Source organism: Aquarana catesbeiana, linkage group LG04 (genome assembly GCF_042186555.1).
Source record: "Aquarana catesbeiana isolate 2022-GZ linkage group LG04, ASM4218655v1, whole genome shotgun sequence".
Taxonomy (NCBI): domain Eukaryota; kingdom Metazoa; phylum Chordata; class Amphibia; order Anura; family Ranidae; genus Aquarana; species Aquarana catesbeiana.
The window spans coordinates 294,936,402-294,961,064 of record NC_133327.1 but is presented as its reverse complement, the minus strand read 5'-3'; the positions used below and the strand labels follow the sequence as shown (position 1 = coordinate 294,961,064).

General features: G+C 40.3%; 1 protein-coding gene across 5 annotated transcripts in view; it reads right to left on the bottom strand.

Moving 5' to 3' along the window:
* The window catches only part of PRIM2 (DNA primase subunit 2), a 449,872-nt gene that overhangs the window by 4,134 nt on the left and 421,075 nt on the right, over positions 1-24,663 (bottom strand). For all 5 annotated transcript variants that reach the window (XM_073626716.1, XM_073626712.1, XM_073626715.1 and 2 more), the window contains exon 13: positions 15,305-15,373. In XM_073626716.1, coding sequence (XP_073482817.1) covers positions 15,305-15,373 — 69 coding nt within the window. The remainder of the gene's footprint in view (positions 1-15,304; positions 15,374-24,663) is intronic.

Sequence of the window (24,663 nt, the reverse complement as noted above, 5' to 3'; positions counted from 1 at the left end):
CTCATCTGTGAGCGTTTTGACTTCTGTAATGAAATTGGACAAAAGGTCACCACGTAAACTTTGTTAAGCGTTGTCATCAGACAAAAGGCGACGGGCTTCAGCCAAATAATCGCTACGGTTCTGAATAACGATGTCTTTGTCTGCGGTTTTGATGACTATGTCTCGGTTGTCAGTGAGAAGTTCGAAGGCTGATTTTTCATGGGGGGTAAGGTTGGAATGGCTGTGATGTGTATGTTGACATAATTTCTGCATGTCGGAAAAAACATCCTGATAAAAGGTTTGGCGATAGGGTCCCTTGGCGTGAGTGGGATTAAACACAGATTTTGGCCTGAACTTACTGTGTTGTACAGGAGGGGAAGTGGAGAGATGTTGCGTGAGGAGCATGTCCTCATCTTCATAATCACTCTCTAAGTTGTATAGATCCTTTAGAATATTCAATTCTAGTGAATCACTGGTTCCTGATGACAAAGTGGATTCTACAGAACTGGAATGTGTGACACTGTCTACAGATTTTTGTGCTTTGGTGCTGTAATAACGTTTTAATTTTAAGGTGAGATTGCGAATAAACATATGCTAATCTTTAAATAACTGAAATAATTTGGTAGCGATGATGGAGCAAAGTTGAGACCCCTTTGTAAAATGGAAGCTTCAACTGTGGACAAATTGTGAGAAGATAAATTGAAGATTTTTACTGTTTTAGAGACTTGGCCCTGTGATTTATGACGCTGCTTCCCCCCTCGCTTTCCTCTTCTTCTAATTTTCTTTTCCCTGAGTATGGACGGTTGGGTAACAAGGGGGACAGTTCTAAAAAATGCTGGGAATCATTTTGAATACGGTCTAAAGAAGCTTGTTCTACTGTACATGCGGAATCCAAGCTGTGTGATGATCTGGACGTCTGTGTGTTAAGGTCCTGTGGCTCAGCGTGAAAAGGAGACCAAACTATTGGGAATGTAGAATTGGTAGGACTGACCCTGTTGTCGCCACCTGAAGCAAGGATCACGGAGGCACTTGGTGTGGGGATAGGCAGTAATGGGTCTGGAATTCTGTCATGAGATGTGGAACAGGACGGTGAGCTAGAGTAGATACTCCTGTCCTGTATGGACCTACTGCTGGTAGTTGGATGGTTGTTTGAGTTGTTTTTTTTGTTTTGACTATGGTTAATGTTTTTTTTTCATTTATATTTATTTTCATTTTTATTTATTTTTATTATTTTCATATTTTTATTTCCATTTTCTGATTTTTTTCATCCTCATTTTCATCCATCATCTTTTTTCCAAACTGCACATCAATTTTTCCCCCCTCCCCTTTTTTTCATATCTCGCACATTTTGTATCTTTTTTTAGCATTATATGCTATCCCTTGCTCCATGGGTCCACACAGCACCATCAAAAGGTCTCCCAATAGTTTTTACATTGATTGACTTTACACATACACGCACATAGTCCTTTATCATGTTCGTTCTCATTTTTAGCTTGTTGTTTTTAATGTAATTATTGCACCATGTTATTAACATATCCTGGTATCTGATGCAATCTAATCAGCCACTTCCTCAATAGCTCTGAGTGATCGTAGCATTATCCAATGCATGGAGCGTTTCGTTAACCTATCAGCGCTACCCAGTGGCTTTATAAGCCCTGCCCAATCACAGCCCACGTTAGGCCTGAGGAAGGAGCGTAGCTCCGCAAACGCGTCGCCTATTCGTTCCCGCTTCCGGAAGTGACGTCATCCTCCTGGTTCCCAGCGTGCGTTCCAATGACAGGAAGTGTCAGCATCCATCGGCGTAGCCTGTCCACCGGAGACCACTGCAATCCAGGAACCGGACCAGACCCACTTCCAGGATATCTGGCAGCTTCTGCCAACATGCCTGTTTACTATGTACCTTTGTGAGTACCTTCTTACAGTTTCATTAAACTCCATGTGTTTTACTGCACGTAGAGTGGCGCCTTTGTTTCATTTTCTGAGTGCCCAGAGGATTGCTACTTTTTCTCTAACGGGGCTGCCTTCCTTAAGTGCTATCATTCCATGAACTTTATGGACATTACTATAGCCCTCATGGACATTATTGCAGCCAATGTCATTTATAATTTTTATCCTTTTCTTTTCTTACATTGTATTGTTTTGTACATTAGTTCCCCATTGGGAGCAATAGAGATAGGGGTGCACACTGTGTTGGGCTCAGCGCTCACTTTATCCTTATATGTTGTTGATGTGGGAATCCCTCCTGTCGGGCCACTGTTTCCTGCCGGGAGAAGACCATGATTATTGCTAGCGGCTATAGCAGCCGCTAGTGATAATCACAGGTAAAATCCATCATGTTGGTTGTACCCAAATCGATCTATCAATCAACTTGGTACATTCAGCCTGCCCATACATGGTTTGAATCGTGTATGGCCTGCCCTACTCTTCAAATTATGGGTTACAGACCAATTTGGCATGGGTTACCGCTTACAATTTTTACATATCCAAATTAGAGGTTCACTGACAATGAACAGGCAAGTATCAGCTGAAGGAAGCCAAGGTGTAAACAGTGGAGGAGTGCAAGGGTGACCAGTGGGGGAGGAGCAGAGGAGTCCCTTGGAAAACGTGAGCAGGGAAGAGGAAAGGGTACAATGGTGTGTTTTGGACAGAGCATTTTAGCTGGTGCAGGGGTAAGCGGTATATGAAGTATGAAGCTGGTGCAGAGGAGATCAATGAACAAGGTATGCAGGGGGTGGAGAGGTGAGTTTTGAAAAAGGTGTGCAGGAGATGCAGAGATGTTTAGTGGACAAGATTTGCAGGGGGTGAAGAAGTGAGCAGTGGACAAGCTGTGCAGTAAGCAAAGTGGATGAGGTATGTGGAGAGTGCCGAGGTGAGCTGAGGACGAGTTATGCAGCTGGTGCAGTAGAAATGATTGGTGGACGAGGTTTGCAGGGGGTGTAGAGGTGAGCAGTGGATGAGGCTTGCAGGGGGTGTAGAGGTGAGCAGTGGATGAGGCTTGCAGGGGGTTTAGAGGTGAGCAGCGGATGAGGTTTGCAGGGGGTGTAGAGGTGAGCAGCGGATGAGGTTTGCAAGGGGTGAAGAGGTGAGCAGTGGATGAGGTTTGCAGGGGGTGTAGAGGTGAGGAGTGAACAAGATTTGCAGGTAGTGCAGTGAACGAGTTATGCAGAGGTGAGCAGTCGATGAGTTATGCAGTTGATGCGGAGGGTTTGGGGGTGAATGCTAGACAAGGTTTGTAAGTAGTGTAGAGATGAACCGTGGATCAGATATGCAGCCAGTGCAGAGGTGAACAGTGGACAAGGTACCCATGGTGTCCAGAGGTGAGTGGCAGACAAGGTGTACAGGGGATGCAGAGATGATTGATGAACAAGGTGTACAGGGGATGCAGAGATGATTGGTGGATGAGGTTTGCCGGGGGTGTAAAGATGAGCAGTGGACAAGGTGTGCAGGGAGTGTAGTGGGCAAAGTATGCATAGGGTGCAGAGGTGAGCAGTGGATGAGGACTGCAGGGAATGCAATGGCGAGCAGTGAATGAGGTTGTGCAGAAGATGCGGAGATAACTGGTAGACAAGGTTTGCAGGGGGCGTAGAGATGAACGAGGTATGCAGAGGTGAGCAATGGACAGGGTGTGCAGCTGGTGCAGAGGTGAACAGAGGAAAAAGGGTGCAGAGGTGGATATGGAGAGTGATGGATGAAGGGCGCGTGATCAATTGCTCACATCAAAAAGTATAAAATTTATTCATATGAAAATAAAAACAAATGAATAATACCAATACTACGTATCATGCAAACAGGTAACAAAATATAGAAAACATGGAAATTAAAAATGGGTTAAAAGTAACAAAAGCCCATGTTGAGGCGGGTGTTTAGAGTCGGCTGATGCGTTTCGAGGATAACCTCTTCATCAGAGCCTTTGAGAACCAGGGTGCAGTCTCTATGGGCCAGTAGGCCAACATATGTACATAAACATAATGGCTAGTTGGAAAGTGTGGCCTGAAATGGGAAATACGTTTTTCTGTGTTCCATACCAGTCCACGTTCAAGCGTGCTAGGTGGAAGAGATCAGAAAAAAAAAAAAAAATTTATATATTTATATATATATATATATATATATATATATATATATATATATATATATATATATATATATATATATATATATATATATATATATATATATATATATATAAATAAAATGTATACACATACATATATATGCACACATACACATGTATAAACAATATAAAATAATTAGACAAAATTTCAGCTAGAAATACGGTATGGAGCACATGGCAAGAATATGCAACACAAGAAACAAATGAGTAAAAATACGTGAATATAAATACATAAATCAATGGATGAATATGATAAATGGGAAATACATATATGTACAGAGAATTGATGAAAAGTACAATATCTGTCGAAATTTGGTAGGGGATACGGTGTCTATAAGTACCATAAATGAGTGGTCAATGACAGACCATGAAGTAACAAACAAAAAATATTATTGTAATATATATATATATATATATATATATATATATATATATATATATATATATATATATATATATATATGTGACCAAAAAGTGTTTTCTTACATTAATATTTTTTGTTTGTTACTTCATGGTCTGTCATTGACCACTCATTTATGGTACTTAGACACCGTATCCCCTACCAAATTTCGATATATTGTACCTTTCATCAATTCTCTGTACATATATGCGTTTCCCGTTTATCATATTCATCCATTGATTTATGTATTTATATTCACGTATTTTTACTCATCATTTGTTTCTTGTGTTGCATATTCTTGCCATGTGCTCCATACCGTATTTCTAGCTGAAATTCTGTCTAATTATTTTATATTGTTTATACATGTGTATGTGCGCATATATATGTATGTGTGTGTGTATATATATATATATATATATATATATATATATATTTTTTTTTTTTTTTCTGATCGCTGTTCCACCTAGAACGCTTGAACGTGGACTGGTATGGAACACAGAAAAACGTATCTCCCATTTCAGGCCACACTTTCCAACTAGCCATTATGTTTATGTACATATGTTGGCCTACTGGCCCATAGAGACTGCGCCCTGGTTCTCAAAGGCTCTGATGAAGAGGTTATCCTCGAAACGTGTCAGCTGACTCTAAACACCCGCCTCAACATGGGCTTTTGTTACTTTTAACCCATTTTTAATTTCCATGTTTTCTATATTTTGTTACCTGTTTGCATGATACATAGTATTGGTATTATTCATTTGCTTTTATTTTCATATGAATACATTTTATACTTTTTGATGTGAGCAATTGATCACGCGCCCTTCATCCATCACTCTCCATATAGTTTTACCTGACCACCCCGGGGTCAGTTTCTGGGCAGCGGGACATGCAACACCATCTCTTTTAGCTTTACTACAGTTCACAATACTACTTTTCTCAAACCCAAACAGACCCTCACAAGCGCAGGAGTAATCTTTTCTTGTCCACAATTTGCAGAGGTGGATAGTAGAGCTGCACAATTAATCGTTAAAAGATCACGATCTCGATTCACCCCCTCTGACGATCTATGTTGTGGAGTGTCTGAATTCTTTCATGTTACAAGTATAGAGTTCTCTGCTTACTCTGGCAGTCTGCCAAACTGGGCATTCTGCCAAGATTTTAACAACATTGTAACTCTTCCTACTTAGATCAAAGGGATGAAACTTCTGTGTGAATATGCAGGAAGTTTAACCACTTAAAGTCCAAACCTTTTTCTGACACTTGTTTCTTACAGTTAAAAACAGATTTTTTTGCTAGAAAATTAATTGGAACCCCCAAACATTATATATATATATATATATATATATATATATATATATATATATATATATATATATATATATATATATATATTTTAGCAGAGACCCTAGAGAATAAAATGGGGATTGTTGCAATATCTTATGTCACACTGTATTTGCACAGTGGTCTTTCAAACGCAATTTTTTGGGAAAAGTACACTTCAATGAATAAAAAAAAAAAAAACGAAACAGTAAAGTTAGCCCAATTATTTTGTTTAATGTGAAAGATGATGTTAAGCCGTGAGAATCGTGAGAGATTCGTGATCTATCTTCTGAGCAAAAAACATTGCGATTCTCATTTTAGCCAGAATCGTGCAGCTCTAGTGGATAGTGGAGGGGGTTTGGGTATTTGCTCGAAGGAGGATTTTTGCTTGCTAGGAAGAAGTTATTTGCTATGGGAAAGATTTTTTACATTTTTTCTCTCCTATGTTCCTAACCAAAGTGTTTACCATATCAATAGTTATACCGCCATTTGTTTAAAAAAAAAAAGTGTCCATTTATTTTGTCAGTTTGGCCATGTATAACACTTATGTTATTTACCAAAAATCTACCTAAACCCCCATATCATATCTGCATTACCAAGAACAATTTATCTCCGCCCTCTTGTACCCTGAAGGCCCACCAGAAAATATTTGCTCTGGTTCAGTGAGCTGACTCCAAAAACGCCACTTTCCTGAGAACCCATCCCCCCCGTGAAACAGGCCACAGACGTCAAAAAGAATGCCAGGTGTGCTCCAGAGGAGGAGTTAGAAGTGACACCACCTATTATTGTTCCCAATGTCCTTCCCAACCAGGCCTCTGTATAGGTGACGGTTTCCGCCTACATTATTAGGGAAGTATGGTAAACGTAATTCTCGTTTCCTGTAATTTTCCCCCACACCCCTTATGCCACTGCACTGAACTGTACCATACCTCTGCCTTCTCCGGAACCGACCCTGGCTTGTTATACGACCATGCTTCTGCCTAACGCTAAACATACCTCTGCCTTCTCCAGAACTGACCCTTGCCTGTTATACAACCATGCTTCTGTCTAACGCTACACTGTAACTGCCTCTGCCTGCTTTGGAACGGACCCTGGACTGTTTGACCGCGTTTTTTGCCTGCCTCTTGGACTGATCTTTTACCTTGCTATGCTAGTGGGAACACAGGGGTCTCTCATATATGAGGGGCTCCAGAATTTTTTTTCTGGATGAAGAAAACTAATTATTTTATTGTTCCCATTCCCGGATTAGGGTCTGGAGACTCCGGGGCGTCAAAGAGATTTGGGTGGGAGAAGCCTTTACCCGTCCCCATTCTTTCTTGGCCTGCTACTTGGACCATGTTCCTGCTTACTACCAGGACCAATATTTTGGCACTGCCTTTGCCCAATGCAGCCTCACCTGTGCCCAATGCAGCATGGCCTGCCTGTGCCCAATGCAGCCTCACCTGTGCAGAGGAAGAGGCAAGCCGTCCGGATCAGCAGAGAGTGGGATTGTCTGCTGTAATAGCTTTCATTTGAATTTCCCATCTTCTGAGGCTCATCGTCACATAGCCCCACCTCTTGGCCTGACGACTTTGATGACATCACACGTCCCGCATTGGACCGGCGTTCTGTCCATCAAAGGCGCTGGGTCAAGAGGTGGAGCTGTGACAATGAGCCCCGGGAACACAGAAGTTCTAACGAAAGCAATTACAGCGGGCAATCCCACGCTCTGCTGATCCGAACAGCTCGCCTCTTCCTCTCCTTTCTCTTCCCCTGGCTGGGAGACCGTACCGGCGGTGCTCGTCCCCCCACTCTGAGGCAACCCCACACTCGCCAACAGCCATTTTCCACTCGCACTGTGCGAGTGGAAAATCTGAGGGCCAATATAACCATGTGCATATGTGTAACCATTTCAATATATGTCCAGATTTATTTTTGTGAGCGGAGATAAAAATTAAGTAACCAAAAAAATACATTAATAACATTAATAATAGCTCAGTGCCTCTTACATTGTTATTATCAGATACATTGCTCAGTATGTCTCAGTGATTATAATGCTTGTTACAGACTATCTCTCCTTTTTCTTGAGTTTCTTTACATTTTATGCACTGTGACCTTTTTAAACAGCAAATCTCAAATTTCAGGCTCATCAAGTGTGGTTTTACAGCAATTAATGCTCTAATGCAACATTTAGGACTTTCTTTTGGGTTTAAGTAAGTGGTTTGGAGAACACACGTGATAGTGAAACCGTTCAGGTTACAAAAATTACAATCCACGATGCTTTGTGGTTACCGGTGTTAAGAACTGGATGATGTGGTTTCACATTTAGAGGGCACCGATTTAAAATTCATGGTAATTGTTTTTTTTCTTTTTCATTTATGTTATTTGATAAGAGGTATTTATTGTGGCAAACCAGTTCCAAAGACTTAAAGCAGTATTAAAGTCAAAAGCAAGCATTATATTGCAGCATACCAATTCTCATTTTTTTTAGGTTTTCTTTCTTCTATTTTATCTGGTGATCTGGCCAGTGTGTTATTTTTCAAAAGAACAAGCTCTCTTGTAGTTACAAGGACAAACCATCTAACAGTGGCAGATGTTCTCACAATGATCAGCTTTCATTTAAAACCTTTATCCCAAAAAGGAAAACAAAATGTTTGCTGTAGCTATTTATAAAGTGTTGGCTGGAGCATGGTTTCAATTTGTTAGTGAATTTAAGTCTGCTAGTATATCTAACAATCCCCCCCCCCACCAGACTGCCAATGCTGTTGTCCAAACGTGCCCCCTGTGCTCATTCATCCAGAGTGGGGGCATTCTAACAGAGGAGGTGTGTTACTGGCAAAATCACCAGGGGAAAACAGAGGGAAAAGGAAAAAACCCTAAAGCAGGGGGTCTCCAAACTTTTCAAACAAAGGGCCAGTTTACTGTCCTTTGGACTTTAGGGGGCCATACTGTGGCCATTCGGAGTAGAAAAGGTCCCAACATCAGTGGAAATAAACAATGTTTGTGTCAATGGGAGGAATTCTGCCCCATTGTAGGTGTCATTCAGCCCAGTAGTTGGTGTCATTTGGAGGAACTGTGTCCCACTGTTAGTGTCATTGGGAGGAATTCTGCCCCACTCTTGGTGTCAGTGGGGAAGAGTTATGTCTCATTGTTGGTATTGGTGAATAAAATAGTGACCCAGGGGCCGGACAAAGGCAGGCAAAGGGCCGCATCTGGCCCCTGGGCCACAGTTTGGAGACCACTGCCCTAAAGAAAAGAAAACGGATGCAGAAACCACATCAAATGATTTGTAAACTGCAATATATTACATTCTTGGTTTTGGGTTTAATACTGCTTTAAGAGTTAAGTATATAAACCTTAAAAACTGGATTCTATTATTTTTGTTTCCTTTGGTCTGCTAAATATACTGTTGAAAAAAAAATGTTGTATAGTTTTCATAAGTGCAAACAATATCTGTTAATTCTGCCAAAATCTTGTTAACAGATAACCTTCTGTTCTCATCAGGTACACTGTTCACATGTATTTTTAAGGACTACAGGAGTCCTGTTATGGAAACAGGGTAGGTAAAGGTAGCTGCAACCCTGTCTTATGATGATAATGCTGCTTCCCCATAGGTAGAAAACTGTTGTAAGTTCCTGGAAAAAGGCCTGACAACAAAAATATATTAAACAACATCTGACTACTGGTAACCTGCAATATATTAAGTTTTTGATCTTGGGTTAAGATAGACTTTAAAAGTAAAGGTAAAGTTGAGTTTCATGAACATGTTCTGAGTTAGTGTACTTCTCCTATGGGTCATAGGAGTGCACTAACCTTTGTAATCCTGTGACTGCTATCAGCTGGTGGAGCAGAGTAGCTCTAGGTTCTGAAAACATCCCTACAACATTGTAGCGATCCACTCCAGCATGCAACTGGGAGCCAGGGACTGCTGTGCTCACCCCCTCCGCAGCCCCATACTCCAGTGAGCACTGGATGAGCACAGGGGAGAGCAGGACAAGAGTTGAGCAATCAGTGGTCATGGGATCATTCAGTTTTTGGTCTTAAAGCTGACATGGGACAATTGTAGCATCACAACGATGCTGCAGCATAGGGGTGAGTATGGATGTTTATTTTTATATAAACCCATACTTTTAACTTTTATGAGACTTTTACTCTTTACAACTACTGAGAGAGAATTTTCTCTACCACGCAGGGAGTGTATTGTTCTTAATTCAGACAATTCAAACTTTAAAGCATAACCCTTGTACAGTCCTACAAGGAAGGGAGCAGAGAGCCTGCATATGTAACAAGGCAATATAGCTGTCCTGATGTACATAACAGTTACAAAATTATACAAATAATATATTTTTAGCCTAATATTTTATGTTTATTAAATATTGAATAGACTGCACTTTACTTTTTTTGAACACAGAGCAATGTTACTTAATATTAGGTTAGTTGCACTTGTTTTGTTTCCTGCTAAAGGAAACCTATACTAAAGAAGTATGTAGGTCACTGCAGATTATACCTTCTGATAATTCTAGTTTTTGTGCTGTTCGAATGGCTTCTGGGGTTTGAGTCACTGAGCTCAATTCAATGATGAATGGAATTGGAATTGCCAAATAACAGAAATGTTGTTTGAAAGCCAGTGAAGAAAACAATGACTTTTCTATGCCCAAAAAAGTATCAAAAATTACAGACAGCGAAAAAGCTGTCAACTTCTATTTTCATGTTTGCAAGTTTAGAGTGATGTGATATACCTTTTGATTCTTTAAATACTGTTTAATTAAAAACTTTACATTTAAAAGTTTAAATTAAAACTTTAATTCAAAAATAAATATTTCATACAGGGTCACCTATGTCGTTGGTTTCATAGAACATTATGGGTTTTCTAAATAGAAGTAGCTGACTAAAGCAAAACTTTACTCTTCCTAATGTGTTTAACCACTTAAGGACTGAGCCTCTTTTTGAGATGTGTTGTTTACAAGTTAAAAACAGTTTTTTGTGCTAGAAAATGACTTAGAACCCCCAGGGAACACAGGGGTCTCTCATATATGAGGGGCTCCAGAATTTTTTTTCTGGATGAAGAAAACTAATTATTTTATTGTTCCCATTCCCGGATTAGGGTCTGGAGACTCCGGGGCGTCAAAGAGATTTGGGTGGGAGAAGCCTTTACCCGTCCCCATTCTTTCTTGGCCTGCTACTTGGACCATGTTCCTGCTTACTACCAGGACCAATATTTTGGCACTGCCTTTGCCCAATGCAGCCTCACCTGTGCCCAATGCAGCATGGCCTGCCTGTGCCCAATGCAGCCTCACCTGTGCAGAGGAAGAGGCAAGCCGTCCGGATCAGCAGAGAGTGGGATTGTCTGCTGTAATAGCTTTCATTTGAATTTCCCATCTTCTGAGGCTCATCGTCACATAGCCCCACCTCTTGGCCTGACGACTTTGATGACATCACACGTCCCGCATTGGACCGGCGTTCTGTCCATCAAAGGCGCTGGGTCAAGAGGTGGAGCTGTGACAATGAGCCCCGGGAACACAGAAGTTCTAACGAAAGCAATTACAGCGGGCAATCCCACGCTCTGCTGATCCGAACAGCTCGCCTCTTCCTCTCCTTTCTCTTCCCCTGGCTGGGAGACCGTACCGGCGGTGCTCGTCCCCCCACTCTGAGGCAACCCCACACTCGCCAACAGCCATTTTCCACTCGCACTGTGCGAGTGGAAAATCTGAGGGCCAATATAACCATGTGCATATGTGTAACCATTTCAATATATGTCCAGATTTATTTTTGTGAGCGGAGATAAAAATTAAGTAACCAAAAAAATACATTAATAACATTAATAATAGCTCAGTGCCTCTTACATTGTTATTATCAGATACATTGCTCAGTATGTCTCAGTGATTATAATGCTTGTTACAGACTATCTCTCCTTTTTCTTGAGTTTCTTTACATTTTATGCACTGTGACCTTTTTAAACAGCAAATCTCAAATTTCAGGCTCATCAAGTGTGGTTTTACAGCAATTAATGCTCTAATGCAACATTTAGGACTTTCTTTTGGGTTTAAGTAAGTGGTTTGGAGAACACACGTGATAGTGAAACCGTTCAGGTTACAAAAATTACAATCCACGATGCTTTGTGGTTACCGGTGTTAAGAACTGGATGATGTGGTTTCACATTTAGAGGGCACCGATTTAAAATTCATGGTAATTGTTTTTTTTCTTTTTCATTTATGTTATTTGATAAGAGGTATTTATTGTGGCAAACCAGTTCCAAAGACTTAAAGCAGTATTAAAGTCAAAAGCAAGCATTATATTGCAGCATACCAATTCTCATTTTTTTTAGGTTTTCTTTCTTCTATTTTATCTGGTGATCTGGCCAGTGTGTTATTTTTCAAAAGAACAAGCTCTCTTGTAGTTACAAGGACAAACCATCTAACAGTGGCAGATGTTCTCACAATGATCAGCTTTCATTTAAAACCTTTATCCCAAAAAGGAAAACAAAATGTTTGCTGTAGCTATTTATAAAGTGTTGGCTGGAGCATGGTTTCAATTTGTTAGTGAATTTAAGTCTGCTAGTATATCTAACAATCCCCCCCCCCACCAGACTGCCAATGCTGTTGTCCAAACGTGCCCCCTGTGCTCATTCATCCAGAGTGGGGGCATTCTAACAGAGGAGGTGTGTTACTGGCAAAATCACCAGGGGAAAACAGAGGGAAAAGGAAAAAACCCTAAAGCAGGGGGTCTCCAAACTTTTCAAACAAAGGGCCAGTTTACTGTCCTTTGGACTTTAGGGGGCCATACTGTGGCCATTCGGAGTAGAAAAGGTCCCAACATCAGTGGAAATAAACAATGTTTGTGTCAATGGGAGGAATTCTGCCCCATTGTAGGTGTCATTCAGCCCAGTAGTTGGTGTCATTTGGAGGAACTGTGTCCCACTGTTAGTGTCATTGGGAGGAATTCTGCCCCACTCTTGGTGTCAGTGGGGAAGAGTTATGTCTCATTGTTGGTATTGGTGAATAAAATAGTGACCCAGGGGCCGGACAAAGGCAGGCAAAGGGCCGCATCTGGCCCCTGGGCCACAGTTTGGAGACCACTGCCCTAAAGAAAAGAAAACGGATGCAGAAACCACATCAAATGATTTGTAAACTGCAATATATTACATTCTTGGTTTTGGGTTTAATACTGCTTTAAGAGTTAAGTATATAAACCTTAAAAACTGGATTCTATTATTTTTGTTTCCTTTGGTCTGCTAAATATACTGTTGAAAAAAAAATGTTGTATAGTTTTCATAAGTGCAAACAATATCTGTTAATTCTGCCAAAATCTTGTTAACAGATAACCTTCTGTTCTCATCAGGTACACTGTTCACATGTATTTTTAAGGACTACAGGAGTCCTGTTATGGAAACAGGGTAGGTAAAGGTAGCTGCAACCCTGTCTTATGATGATAATGCTGCTTCCCCATAGGTAGAAAACTGTTGTAAGTTCCTGGAAAAAGGCCTGACAACAAAAATATATTAAACAACATCTGACTACTGGTAACCTGCAATATATTAAGTTTTTGATCTTGGGTTAAGATAGACTTTAAAAGTAAAGGTAAAGTTGAGTTTCATGAACATGTTCTGAGTTAGTGTACTTCTCCTATGGGTCATAGGAGTGCACTAACCTTTGTAATCCTGTGACTGCTATCAGCTGGTGGAGCAGAGTAGCTCTAGGTTCTGAAAACATCCCTACAACATTGTAGCGATCCACTCCAGCATGCAACTGGGAGCCAGGGACTGCTGTGCTCACCCCCTCCGCAGCCCCATACTCCAGTGAGCACTGGATGAGCACAGGGGAGAGCAGGACAAGAGTTGAGCAATCAGTGGTCATGGGATCATTCAGTTTTTGGTCTTAAAGCTGACATGGGACAATTGTAGCATCACAACGATGCTGCAGCATAGGGGTGAGTATGGATGTTTATTTTTATATAAACCCATACTTTTAACTTTTATGAGACTTTTACTCTTTACAACTACTGAGAGAGAATTTTCTCTACCACGCAGGGAGTGTATTGTTCTTAATTCAGACAATTCAAACTTTAAAGCATAACCCTTGTACAGTCCTACAAGGAAGGGAGCAGAGAGCCTGCATATGTAACAAGGCAATATAGCTGTCCTGATGTACATAACAGTTACAAAATTATACAAATAATATATTTTTAGCCTAATATTTTATGTTTATTAAATATTGAATAGACTGCACTTTACTTTTTTTGAACACAGAGCAATGTTACTTAATATTAGGTTAGTTGCACTTGTTTTGTTTCCTGCTAAAGGAAACCTATACTAAAGAAGTATGTAGGTCACTGCAGATTATACCTTCTGATAATTCTAGTTTTTGTGCTGTTCGAATGGCTTCTGGGGTTTGAGTCACTGAGCTCAATTCAATGATGAATGGAATTGGAATTGCCAAATAACAGAAATGTTGTTTGAAAGCCAGTGAAGAAAACAATGACTTTTCTATGCCCAAAAAAGTATCAAAAATTACAGACAGCGAAAAAGCTGTCAACTTCTATTTTCATGTTTGCAAGTTTAGAGTGATGTGATATACCTTTTGATTCTTTAAATACTGTTTAATTAAAAACTTTACATTTAAAAGTTTAAATTAAAACTTTAATTCAAAAATAAATATTTCATACAGGGTCACCTATGTCGTTGGTTTCATAGAACATTATGGGTTTTCTAAATAGAAGTAGCTGACTAAAGCAAAACTTTACTCTTCCTAATGTGTTTAACCACTTAAGGACTGAGCCTCTTTTTGAGATGTGTTGTTTACAAGTTAAAAACAGTTTTTTGTGCTAGAAAATGACTTAGAACCCCCAAACATTATACTTTTTTTTTCTAACACCCTAGAGAATAAAATGGGGGTCAATGTAATACTTTCTGTCACACCGTCTTCCCCTCACTTGTCTCCATGCCCAGCAAGGGTGAAGATCCGATCGCCTCCGCTGCTGCCAACGGCTCCGGTAAGCGGCGGAGGGCACCGGAGTGTGGCGGGAGGGGGCCCTCTCCCGCCGCCGATAAAAGTGATCTTGTGGTGAATCCGCCGCAGAGACCACTATAATCGGAAACCGGACCACCGGCCGAACAAGAGGATACTGCCATAACAACGATATCCCCCTTCAAAGTCAGGACGTATATCGGCGTGCGGCTGTCCGGAAGTGGTTAATAATTGTCAAAAAAGACTGCATACATTGATGTCTCCACCCAAAATTAACCTTCCTTGTCCTGTTTTACCACTGTCGCTTGCTCAAAAGGCTATCTGTATGTGTAAGTTTGAGCTCTCTATACAACAAATTGTTTTCATCAAGGATTCATGTTTGCCAGAGGGTTTCAAAATGTGAAAATGTGTAACCACTTATTAAACTCAAGTGTACCATGGTGTGGAACCACAAATGGAAGCTATTAAAACAAAGTAGTAATTCCTGGTCAACAAACCTTTACCAATCTCCCTCCAAAAAAAAAAAAAAAAGTAAAAAAAACCCCATATACTTACATTGTGCGTCAGCTCAAAATATTTCTGGCATGCCAGCTGGTAATGCATACCTTTAACAAGGTCCAATATCTAAAGCAAAAAAAAAACGTTAAAAATGTAAATCTTTGAATCTGACAGTAATTGAAACTGAAATATGCTTCTGAGTTAACTTTTTGATAATATACCTGGAAATGCATTTATAATCTTGTTATTCTATTCATTTAGTTCACATATACTAATCACAATTTTTAGCCAGGAGGGTTAAAGCTTTACTTAACAGGGAAGGTAAACCTCCCTTTCATGGTTTCCATGCACTTTTAGTAGTTAAAAGCCTATTTAGGTCTAGGGAACCAGGAAAACAGAATTTTTTGTTACTCACCGCAAAATCCCTTTCTCTTTCATTTATTGACGGACACAGCCTTTTCCTATTCTTGACCATAGGTTAAATTGTCCCCACAGGAGTAGGACACTAGTTAGAAAAGAAAAAGCATAGCACAATCTATAGTCCCAGCTGGTAGTAAACCCCTCCCTGCTGTAGGCAAGCTCAGCTAGTCACAATACAGTAGCATAAAAGAAAAGAGGGGTGGGTGTCAGTCAATGAACTCAGAGAAAGGGATTTTACAGTAACAAAAAAAAAAAAAAAATTTCTCCTTTCATTCATTGACACAGTCTCTTCCCTATTTTTAACCTTAGGGACTTCCCAAAGCAGTGTCTCAGCGAGGGGTGGGAAATCAGGAAGAATGTGCAAAAACCATCAAGAAGTCCCCTAGAAGTGGAATAAAAACCTAAAACGTAGGGCAAGCAAAACCTAGCAGCCGAAATACGCATCCGAAGATGTCCAAACATAAACTTTGTAAAATATGGCAAAGGTGTACACAGATGACCAGGTAGCCAACTTGCAAACTCGAGGCATAGACCCCTGATGTCAGAAAAACCAAGAGACACTAATTGCCCTAGTAGAGTGTGCCGTGATGGGGAAGGGAGGAGATTGACCTTTCTAGCAGGGAGTGGGTTTACTATCAGCTGGGACTGCCCATAGGTGGTGCTCAGCTTCTTTTTTTCTGCCTGTGGGGAGCAGTATAACCTATGGTCAAGAATAGGAAGAGGCCATTAATGAACAAAAGAGAAAAGCAGTTTTGCTGAGGGCTTCCTCCATGCTTCTAGACCTGTCCCCACAACCTCTTTTCCCCTACACTTCAGTGGTCGTAGCTCCAAAGCCCTGCGCTGGACATAAGGATGCCGAGGCAAAGTCCACCTCTGGAGTATTAGTGAATGTCGGATACAGATATGGTAGGGGATCAGGTAAGTAAAACTGCTTTCCAGGTCCCCTAGACCTAAGTAAGCATTTAACTTCTAAAGGTATAAGGGTAGCCCACACCCACTGCAAGGAAGGACTTTTACTTTCCCCGGAGATATACTAAAAATTCTCTTTAGTCATCTGCCTGTTTATTTACCAAGAATTAAGTATTATCAGAATTCCGGGGTCCTACTTGACCTCCGGTTTGCTTCCTAAGCCTCCCATTCTCCATTTCATCAGAGTCTAATCACTGGCTTTTTTGCTTGCAGAAAAATTTCTTGCATGCGCAGATATCACAATGTGTGACTTACTGACTATTTATGAGCAAATATTGCACTGCAATCTGACTTTAGCTACGCGAGCACTGCTGTTCAAAGACCAAAGTTCCTTTCTTAACATGTTAAGATGACAACCCTTTAAAAATACAATTTGCTCCTTAATTTTATTTTATGTAATCTCTTCAGAGTTGAATGCTCTCCAATTCTTATCAAGCAAATGCAATGCTGATTGACCTTTATAGCATATAGACAACATCCCTTGCTAAGTCCCCTACAACAATAAAAAAAAGTCCTTTGCCAGCTTATCAAACACAGGAAATTGCTGCTATGAAGAGATAACCTCTACAAGAATACACAATTGAAGAAAGGTGACATTTTACCCCTCCTTTCTAGAGTCAGGATTTTCCATGTCAGACATAGCAATTGAGTCATCCTCAAATCCTTGCGGTCCACATTATTAGATACTGCCTTACCGTTACTGAAGGTTGAAGATATAAATTGCATTTGCTGAAAGGATTACACTAGAAGATATCGACAGTAACTGCTTTTTTTCCCAGTTACATCAAAACAGGTTATTTTTTTGTGCCTTGTCACGAATATTCATGACGTAGTTCAACAAATGTACTAATATTCCTTCGTTGCCTCTACATATACTTGGCAATTAATTCATTCATTATTTTTTTGTTTTTCTTTGTCCACCTAGGCTTGAATTGTTGACATTTTTGCAGATTTATTAAAAAAGAAAAACTGAAATATCACATGGTCCTAAGTATTCAGACCCTTTGCTCAGTATTTGGTAGAAGCACCCTTTTGATCTAATACAGCCATGAGTCTTTTTGGGAAAGATGCAACAAGTTTTTCACACCTGGATTTGGGGATCCTCTGCCATTCCTCCTTGCAGATCCTCTCCAGTTCTGTCAGGTTGGATGGTAAACGTTGGTGGACAGCCATTTTTAGGTCTCTCCAGAGATGCTCAATTGGGTTTAAGTCAGGGCTCTGGCTGGGCCATTCAAGAACAGTCACGGAGTTGTTGTGAAGCCACTCCTTCGTTATTTTAGCTGTGTGCTTAGGGTCATTGCCTTGTTGGAAGATAAACCTTCAGCCCAGTCTGAGGTCCTGAGCACTCTGGAGAAGGTTTTCGTCCAGGATATCCCTGTACTTGGCCGCATTCATCTTTCCCTCGATTGCAACCAGTCATCCTGTCCCTGCAGCTGCAAAAACCCCCACAGCATGATGCTGCCACCACCATGCTTCACTGTTGGGACTGTATTGGACAGGTGATGAGCAGTGCCTGGTTTTCTCCACACATACCGCTTAGAATTAAGGCCAACAAGTTCTATCTTGGTCTCATCAGACCAGAGAATCTTATTTCTCACCATCTTGGAGTCCTTCAGGTATTTTTTTTAGCAAACTCCATGCGGGCTCTCATGTGTCTTGCACTGAGGAGAGGCTTCCATCCGGCCACTCTGCCATAAAGTCCCGACTGGTGGAGGGCTTCAGTGATGGTTGACTTTCTACAACTTTCTCCCATCTCCGGACTGCATCTCTGGAGCTCAGCCACAGTGATCTTTGGGTTCTTCTTTACCTCTCTCACCAAGGCCCTTCTCCCCCGATAACTCAGTTTGGCCAGACAACCAGCTCTAGGAAGGGTTCTGGTCGTCCCAAACGTCTTCCATTTAAGGATTATGGAGGCCACTGTGCTCTCTGGAACCTTAAGTGCAGCAGAAATTTTTTTGTAACCTTGGCCAGATCTGTGCCTTGCCACAATTCTGTCTGAGCGCTTCAGGCAGTTCCTTTGATCTCATGATTCTCATTTGCTCTGACATGCACTGTGAGCTGTAAGGTCTTATATAGACAGGTGTGTGGCTAATCAAGTCCAATCAATATAATCAAACACAGCTGGACTCAAATGAAGGTGTAGAACCATCTCAAGGATGATCAGAAGAAATGGACAGCACCAGAGTTAAATATATGAGTGTCACAGCAAAGGGTCTGAATACTTAGGACCATGTGATATTTCAGTTTTTCTTTTTTAATAAATCTGCAAAAATGTCAACAATTCTGTGGTTTTCTGTCAATATGGGGTGCTGTGTGTACATTAATGAGGAAAAAAATGAACTTAAATGATTTTAGAAAATGGCTGCAATATAACAAAGAGTGAAAAATTTAAGGGGGTCTGAATACTTTCCGTCCCCACTGTACCTGACCTTGGCTTGGTATCAAGAGATCCCCAAATTTTCCACTTCTTATTAAATGATTAAACAGTACTGACTGGCATATTCAATGCTTTGGTTATCTTTTTATAGCCTTTTTCATCTTTGTAAAGTTTCATTACCTTTTTACGCAGGTCTTTTGACCGTTCTTTTCTACCTCCTCATGTCTCAGTGTCTAGCGTTTAGTGCATCCATGTGAGAGCTAACAAACTCATTGCCTATTTTTACACAGACACTAATTGTGATTTAAAAGGCCACAAATGTGGGAAATTAACCTTTAATTGCCATTTTAACCTGTCTGTGCCACCTTCTGTGTATGTACCAAGGCCAAACATTCCAGGGCCATTTAGGTGATTTCTGTTATCATTGTGATTTAAAAAGGATCCAAAAACCTATGTGATATTAAATGGCTTCATGTGATTGCTATCCTTAAATAAAAGACAGTCTTTTTGGCACGATCAGTCATATTTTCAATATTAATGCCAAAATGTTACAATTTCTGCTGGGGTATGCAAACTTTTGATCACAACTGTATATCAGTAATTGAAAAAAGATCAGCTGCAGGGAGCCTACAGACAATACTGGTGATGAGTTATTTGCCCACTACTTTCTTTTCTGGGCACAGCTTTTACAGTTTCTGTCCTCTAAGTGCAACATCTGTACAATTTTTCTGTAGTAGCTATAAACTCTACTTCCTCCATATCTTTGCACAAACAGGTTAAGAAAGGTTATATTTTAAACAAAATGTATCTTATAAATGAAAATTCTGAATATGCAGCAGTTATATTTTGAGACAACACACCGAGGTCAGGAAGCTATTTACTCATATTAAAATCCAAGGGCAAAACAGTATAAGCAAAAGAGATCAGTATATGAATCAATGTGCTTTCATTTTACTGCTATTGTAATTTATCACTCTTCACTACCAAAAGAACCTTCTTGTTATAGAAAATTTTACTTCTGAAAATAAACAAGGATGAGTTGAATCATTCAGTAGTTTTCTTACTATCAGAAATGCAAACAAGATACCAATCATCCCTGGAAATTTGCGACATTAGTTGTTAGGCCTTCTCTTTGTTACAATAATATGTGAAATTACTGTGCTAAACCAAATAGTGATAAAAGCAGCTAACAAAAACATTGACAAAATTTTAAAGAGGATGTATAACAAAATGTAGCGCTAAAGTGATAAACCATATAAAGTGAAAAATGTCATACAGTGATGAACCATATAATAATGTGATACAACATATAAGAGTGAGGAACATGTATGATGAATGATAAAGTGCTATTTAAATGAGTATAAAAAGAAAAAAAAAAGAAAAATATAAAAAAATTAAATTAAGAGTGCCAAAGGTGTGAACCTATGATGGATCGTTATATCCTGAAGTTCAAAATAAAATAGAACATGGGAATAGTCCCTCCTTATGATGGAATTAGTATTCAGAGGTAGGATGGAACAGCCATGACAGCACACAACACCAGGGGTGATGCGACCTCCACCAAAGATAAGGGGTAAATTTTTCTTACCAAATGAAGTGGACTCACATGTCAGCAACAGTGAATCAATCTTGCTGAGAATGCCAGAACATGGAACTCCAATAGATGGAGATGAAGCGGGAACTCGAATGGTGGTCAATCCACGTGTAAACATCAAAAGCCAGACATTCTCATCCAAAGGAATATGGAAAGAAAAAGATGCCTCCTTTTGGTATAGATCAAAATGGATGGGTTTTATTTAAAATACCAACATCAATCCATAAATGTAAAATTGTGATCACAAGCTAAAAACAATGTGGAGAGCTGAAAAGCGAAATCCGACGCTTTTCGTCCCAATGGACTTCAACTGGGGCACAGAACAGCTCCCCCACATTGCCCATATTTATAGAGAGCATGTACAAACAGAATGGACCAATCAGAGCGGCATGGCTCCGCACATGGCGCCAAGGCAGGAATCGCTACCATCGGCGTTAATTGCACGCCTTACTCTGATAATCCACGAGCGGAGCGACGCCGGTCACATGGCCGTAAACGTGACGTCCAAGTCTCATTGTGGGCAAAGTGCAATCTCATCATCAATGCAGTGACAGAGTGCGCGCCAAACCTCAGGTCTACCACGCCTCGTTTTGAAATGAACAGGAAATGGTGAATACACGTGGACATGTTGGGCCAAGTGTCACCCTAAAAATGGGAGGCATATATGAATATATGTAATAAAAAGAAAAAATGTATATTGAGGCCCCAATGACGGACATCTTACAGTCAATATGTGGGATCGTACATACATTCAATTCTGAACCAATAAAAAATAACATTCATATAGATAAAAAGTATCTACCGAATGGTAACCGGAAACATGGAATGTAATTAGGCTTGATTAATAAAGGAATTTATATACCAATCTACATTCTTCCAAAATGGTGTATAAGACCTATGTATCATGTATCCAATACGTTTCAAGACGAGAGACCCCACTTAAACAAGACTTACCTCTCCAATGTGGGACAAATTTGTCTATTACTTGGAATTGGGTTCTTGTGGGGTCTTTATTATGATGTTTCAAATAATAACGGGGGACGCTGTGGTTAATGCGACCCTTCTTGATGCTGGCCAAATGCTCATTGACCTTCACCAAGAAGGTCTTTATGGTGCGTCCTACGTATTACTTTTTACAAGGACAAGTCAACAGATGTACTATGAACTTAGTGGCACAGGTAGTAAAGTGTTTAAAAGAATAAGTATGTTGAGTAGTTGTAGATGTAAATGTGTCTGTTTTACATCTCCCACAAACATTGTGGAGACACACATTACACTCATGACATGGATAATAACCCTTACATTGATGGAAAAAAAACCCTCCAGTGCTTGTTAAATATCTCCTTGATTTGCCTGTGTTGAATAGAATAGGTGGTAAATGGGGCCTCCAATAACCTTTTTTTTCTTTTTTATTACATATATTCATACATGCCTCCTATTTTTAGGGTGACACTTGGCCCAACATGTCCGTGTGTAGTCAGCATTTCCTTTTCATTTAAAAAACGAGGCTTGGTAGATCTGACTGAGTTTTGTCATGAGCTCTGTCACTGCACTGATGATGAGATTGCGCTTTGCCCACAATGAGGCTTGGACATCACGTTTACGGCCAAGTGACCGGCGCTCTGCTCATGGATTATCAGAGTGAGACGTGCAACTCACACCGACGGTAGCGCTTCCTGTCTTGGTGCCATGTGCAGAGCCACGCCGCTCTGATTGGTCCATTCTGTTTGTACTTGTTCTCTATAAGTATGGGCAATATGGGGGAGCTGTTCTATGCCCCAGCTGCAGTCCATTGGGATGAAACACATCAGATTTCAGCTCCCCACGTTGCTGTGGTCACAATTTTATTGTGATCAATGTTGGTATCTTAAATTTCCATATTCCTTTGGATGAGAGTGGCTGGCTTTTGGTGTTTACATGTGGATTGACCACCATTCGAGTTCCAGCTTCATCTCCATCTGTGTGAGTTGCAGGGTTCATTATTGGAGTTCCATGTTCTGGCATTCTAAGCGAGATTGATTTACTGTCCCTGACATGTGAGTCCACTTCATTTGGTAAGAGTATTTACCCCTTATCTTTGGTGGAGGCTGCATCACCCCTGGTGTTGTGTGCTATCATGGCTGTTCCATCCTACCTCTGAATACTAATTCCATCATAAGGAGGGACTATTCCCATGTTACATTCTATTTTGAACTTACTTCACGATACAACGATCTATCACAGGTTCAGACCTTTGGGACTCAATTTCAATTTTTTTATATTTTCGTTTTATTTTTATATTTCTATTTTTATTCTCATTTGAATGGCACTTTATCATTCATCATAAATGTTCCTCAATATGGTATGTTGTATCACATTATTATATGGTTCATCACTGAATGTAATTTTTACCATCGCTTTTACAAATTAAAAAATTAAAAAAAAAAACAAGTATTAAAGAACAGACAATCAAAGAAACAAAGAGCTGATAAATATGGTACTACCCTTGTCAAACAATATTAACCGATTCAGCCCCGGAAGATTTTACCCCCTACCTGACCAGAGCACTTTTTGCGATTCGGCACTGCATCGCTTTAACTGACAATTGCACGGTCGTGCGACGTTGCACCCAAACACAATTGACGTCCTTTTTCTACCCACAAATAGAGCTTTTTTTTGGTGGTATTTATCATCTCTGAGGTTTTTATTTTTTGCGCTATAAACAAAAAAACAGCGCCAATTTTGAAAAAAATGCATTATTTCTTACTTTTTGCTATAATAAATATCCCCTAAAAATATATTAAAAAAAAATATTTTTTTAAAAAAAAATTTTCCCCTCAGTTTAGGCCGATATGTATTCTTCTACAAAAAAAAAAAAAAACAGAATCGCAATAAGCGTATATTGATTTGTTTGCGCAAAAGTTATAGCGTCTACAAAAAAGGGGATATTTCTATTGCATTTTTATTATTATTTTTTTTTTACTAGTAATGACGATGATCTGCGATTTTTATCGGGACTGCGACACTATGGCGGACACATCGGACAATTTTGATACATTTTTGGGACCACTGGCATTAATACAGTTATCAATGCTATAAAAATGCATTGATTACTGTAAAAATGTCACTGGCAGGGAATGGGTTAACACTAGGGGGCGATCAAGGGGTTAATGTGTTCCCTGGTGTGTATTCTAACTGAAGAGGGGAGGGGACTGTGCAGGGGAGATGACAGATCGCTATTCATACTCTGTTTACACACACAGATCCTGGTTCTCCGTGTGTCAGCGGCGATCGCGGGAGCCCGGAGGTAATTGTGAACACCAGGCACTCGCATCGGCTCGGGGGGCGAGTGCGTGCGCCCCCTAGTGGCCACAGGGCGAAGCGACGTTACATAACGTCGTTTCGCACAGCCGTGGCATTCTGCCGCAGTACAACTGCGGCAGCTGGTCTGCAAGTGGTTGAGGGGTCGTGAGAGAATTCATCCGTGTAGATTGCAATAGATTTGCCTGATTTTCAAACAACCAACACATGAACAGCTGCTGTAGACATATCGACTTTATATTTGTAATTTTTATACAGGATTTACATAGCGCCAACAGTTTGCACAGCGCTTTACAATGTAGATGAGGTGACCTAATTTAGGATTGGTAAAATAGCATACCCCTTTGGATTTGTAATTAAGTATGAAATGGGTGGGTTAGGGGACTTTTATTTTACCTGCAATACATTTTTTTTCTTTTTTAAACTTTACAAATTAGTATACTGAACAGAAAAGGATTAAAATAAATCTCTTTAACCTCCCTGGCGGTATTCCCGAGTCTGGCTCGGGGGTGGAATTTCAGAACCAAAAGCGGTAACCCCGAGCCAGACTCGGGATCGCATCGCAGGATCCATGTAGAGGTTACTTACCTTGTCCCCTGGATCCTGCAATGTCTCCCCGCTGTGATCTGCGAGCCGCCGTGTCTCGCTCGATTCACAGTGCCCAGCTCCGTTCCCTGCGAGCGTTGCGACGCACGGGGACAGAGTTCGACGCCAAATTCAAAACGTCAAAAACACAGTATAGATACAGTATACTGT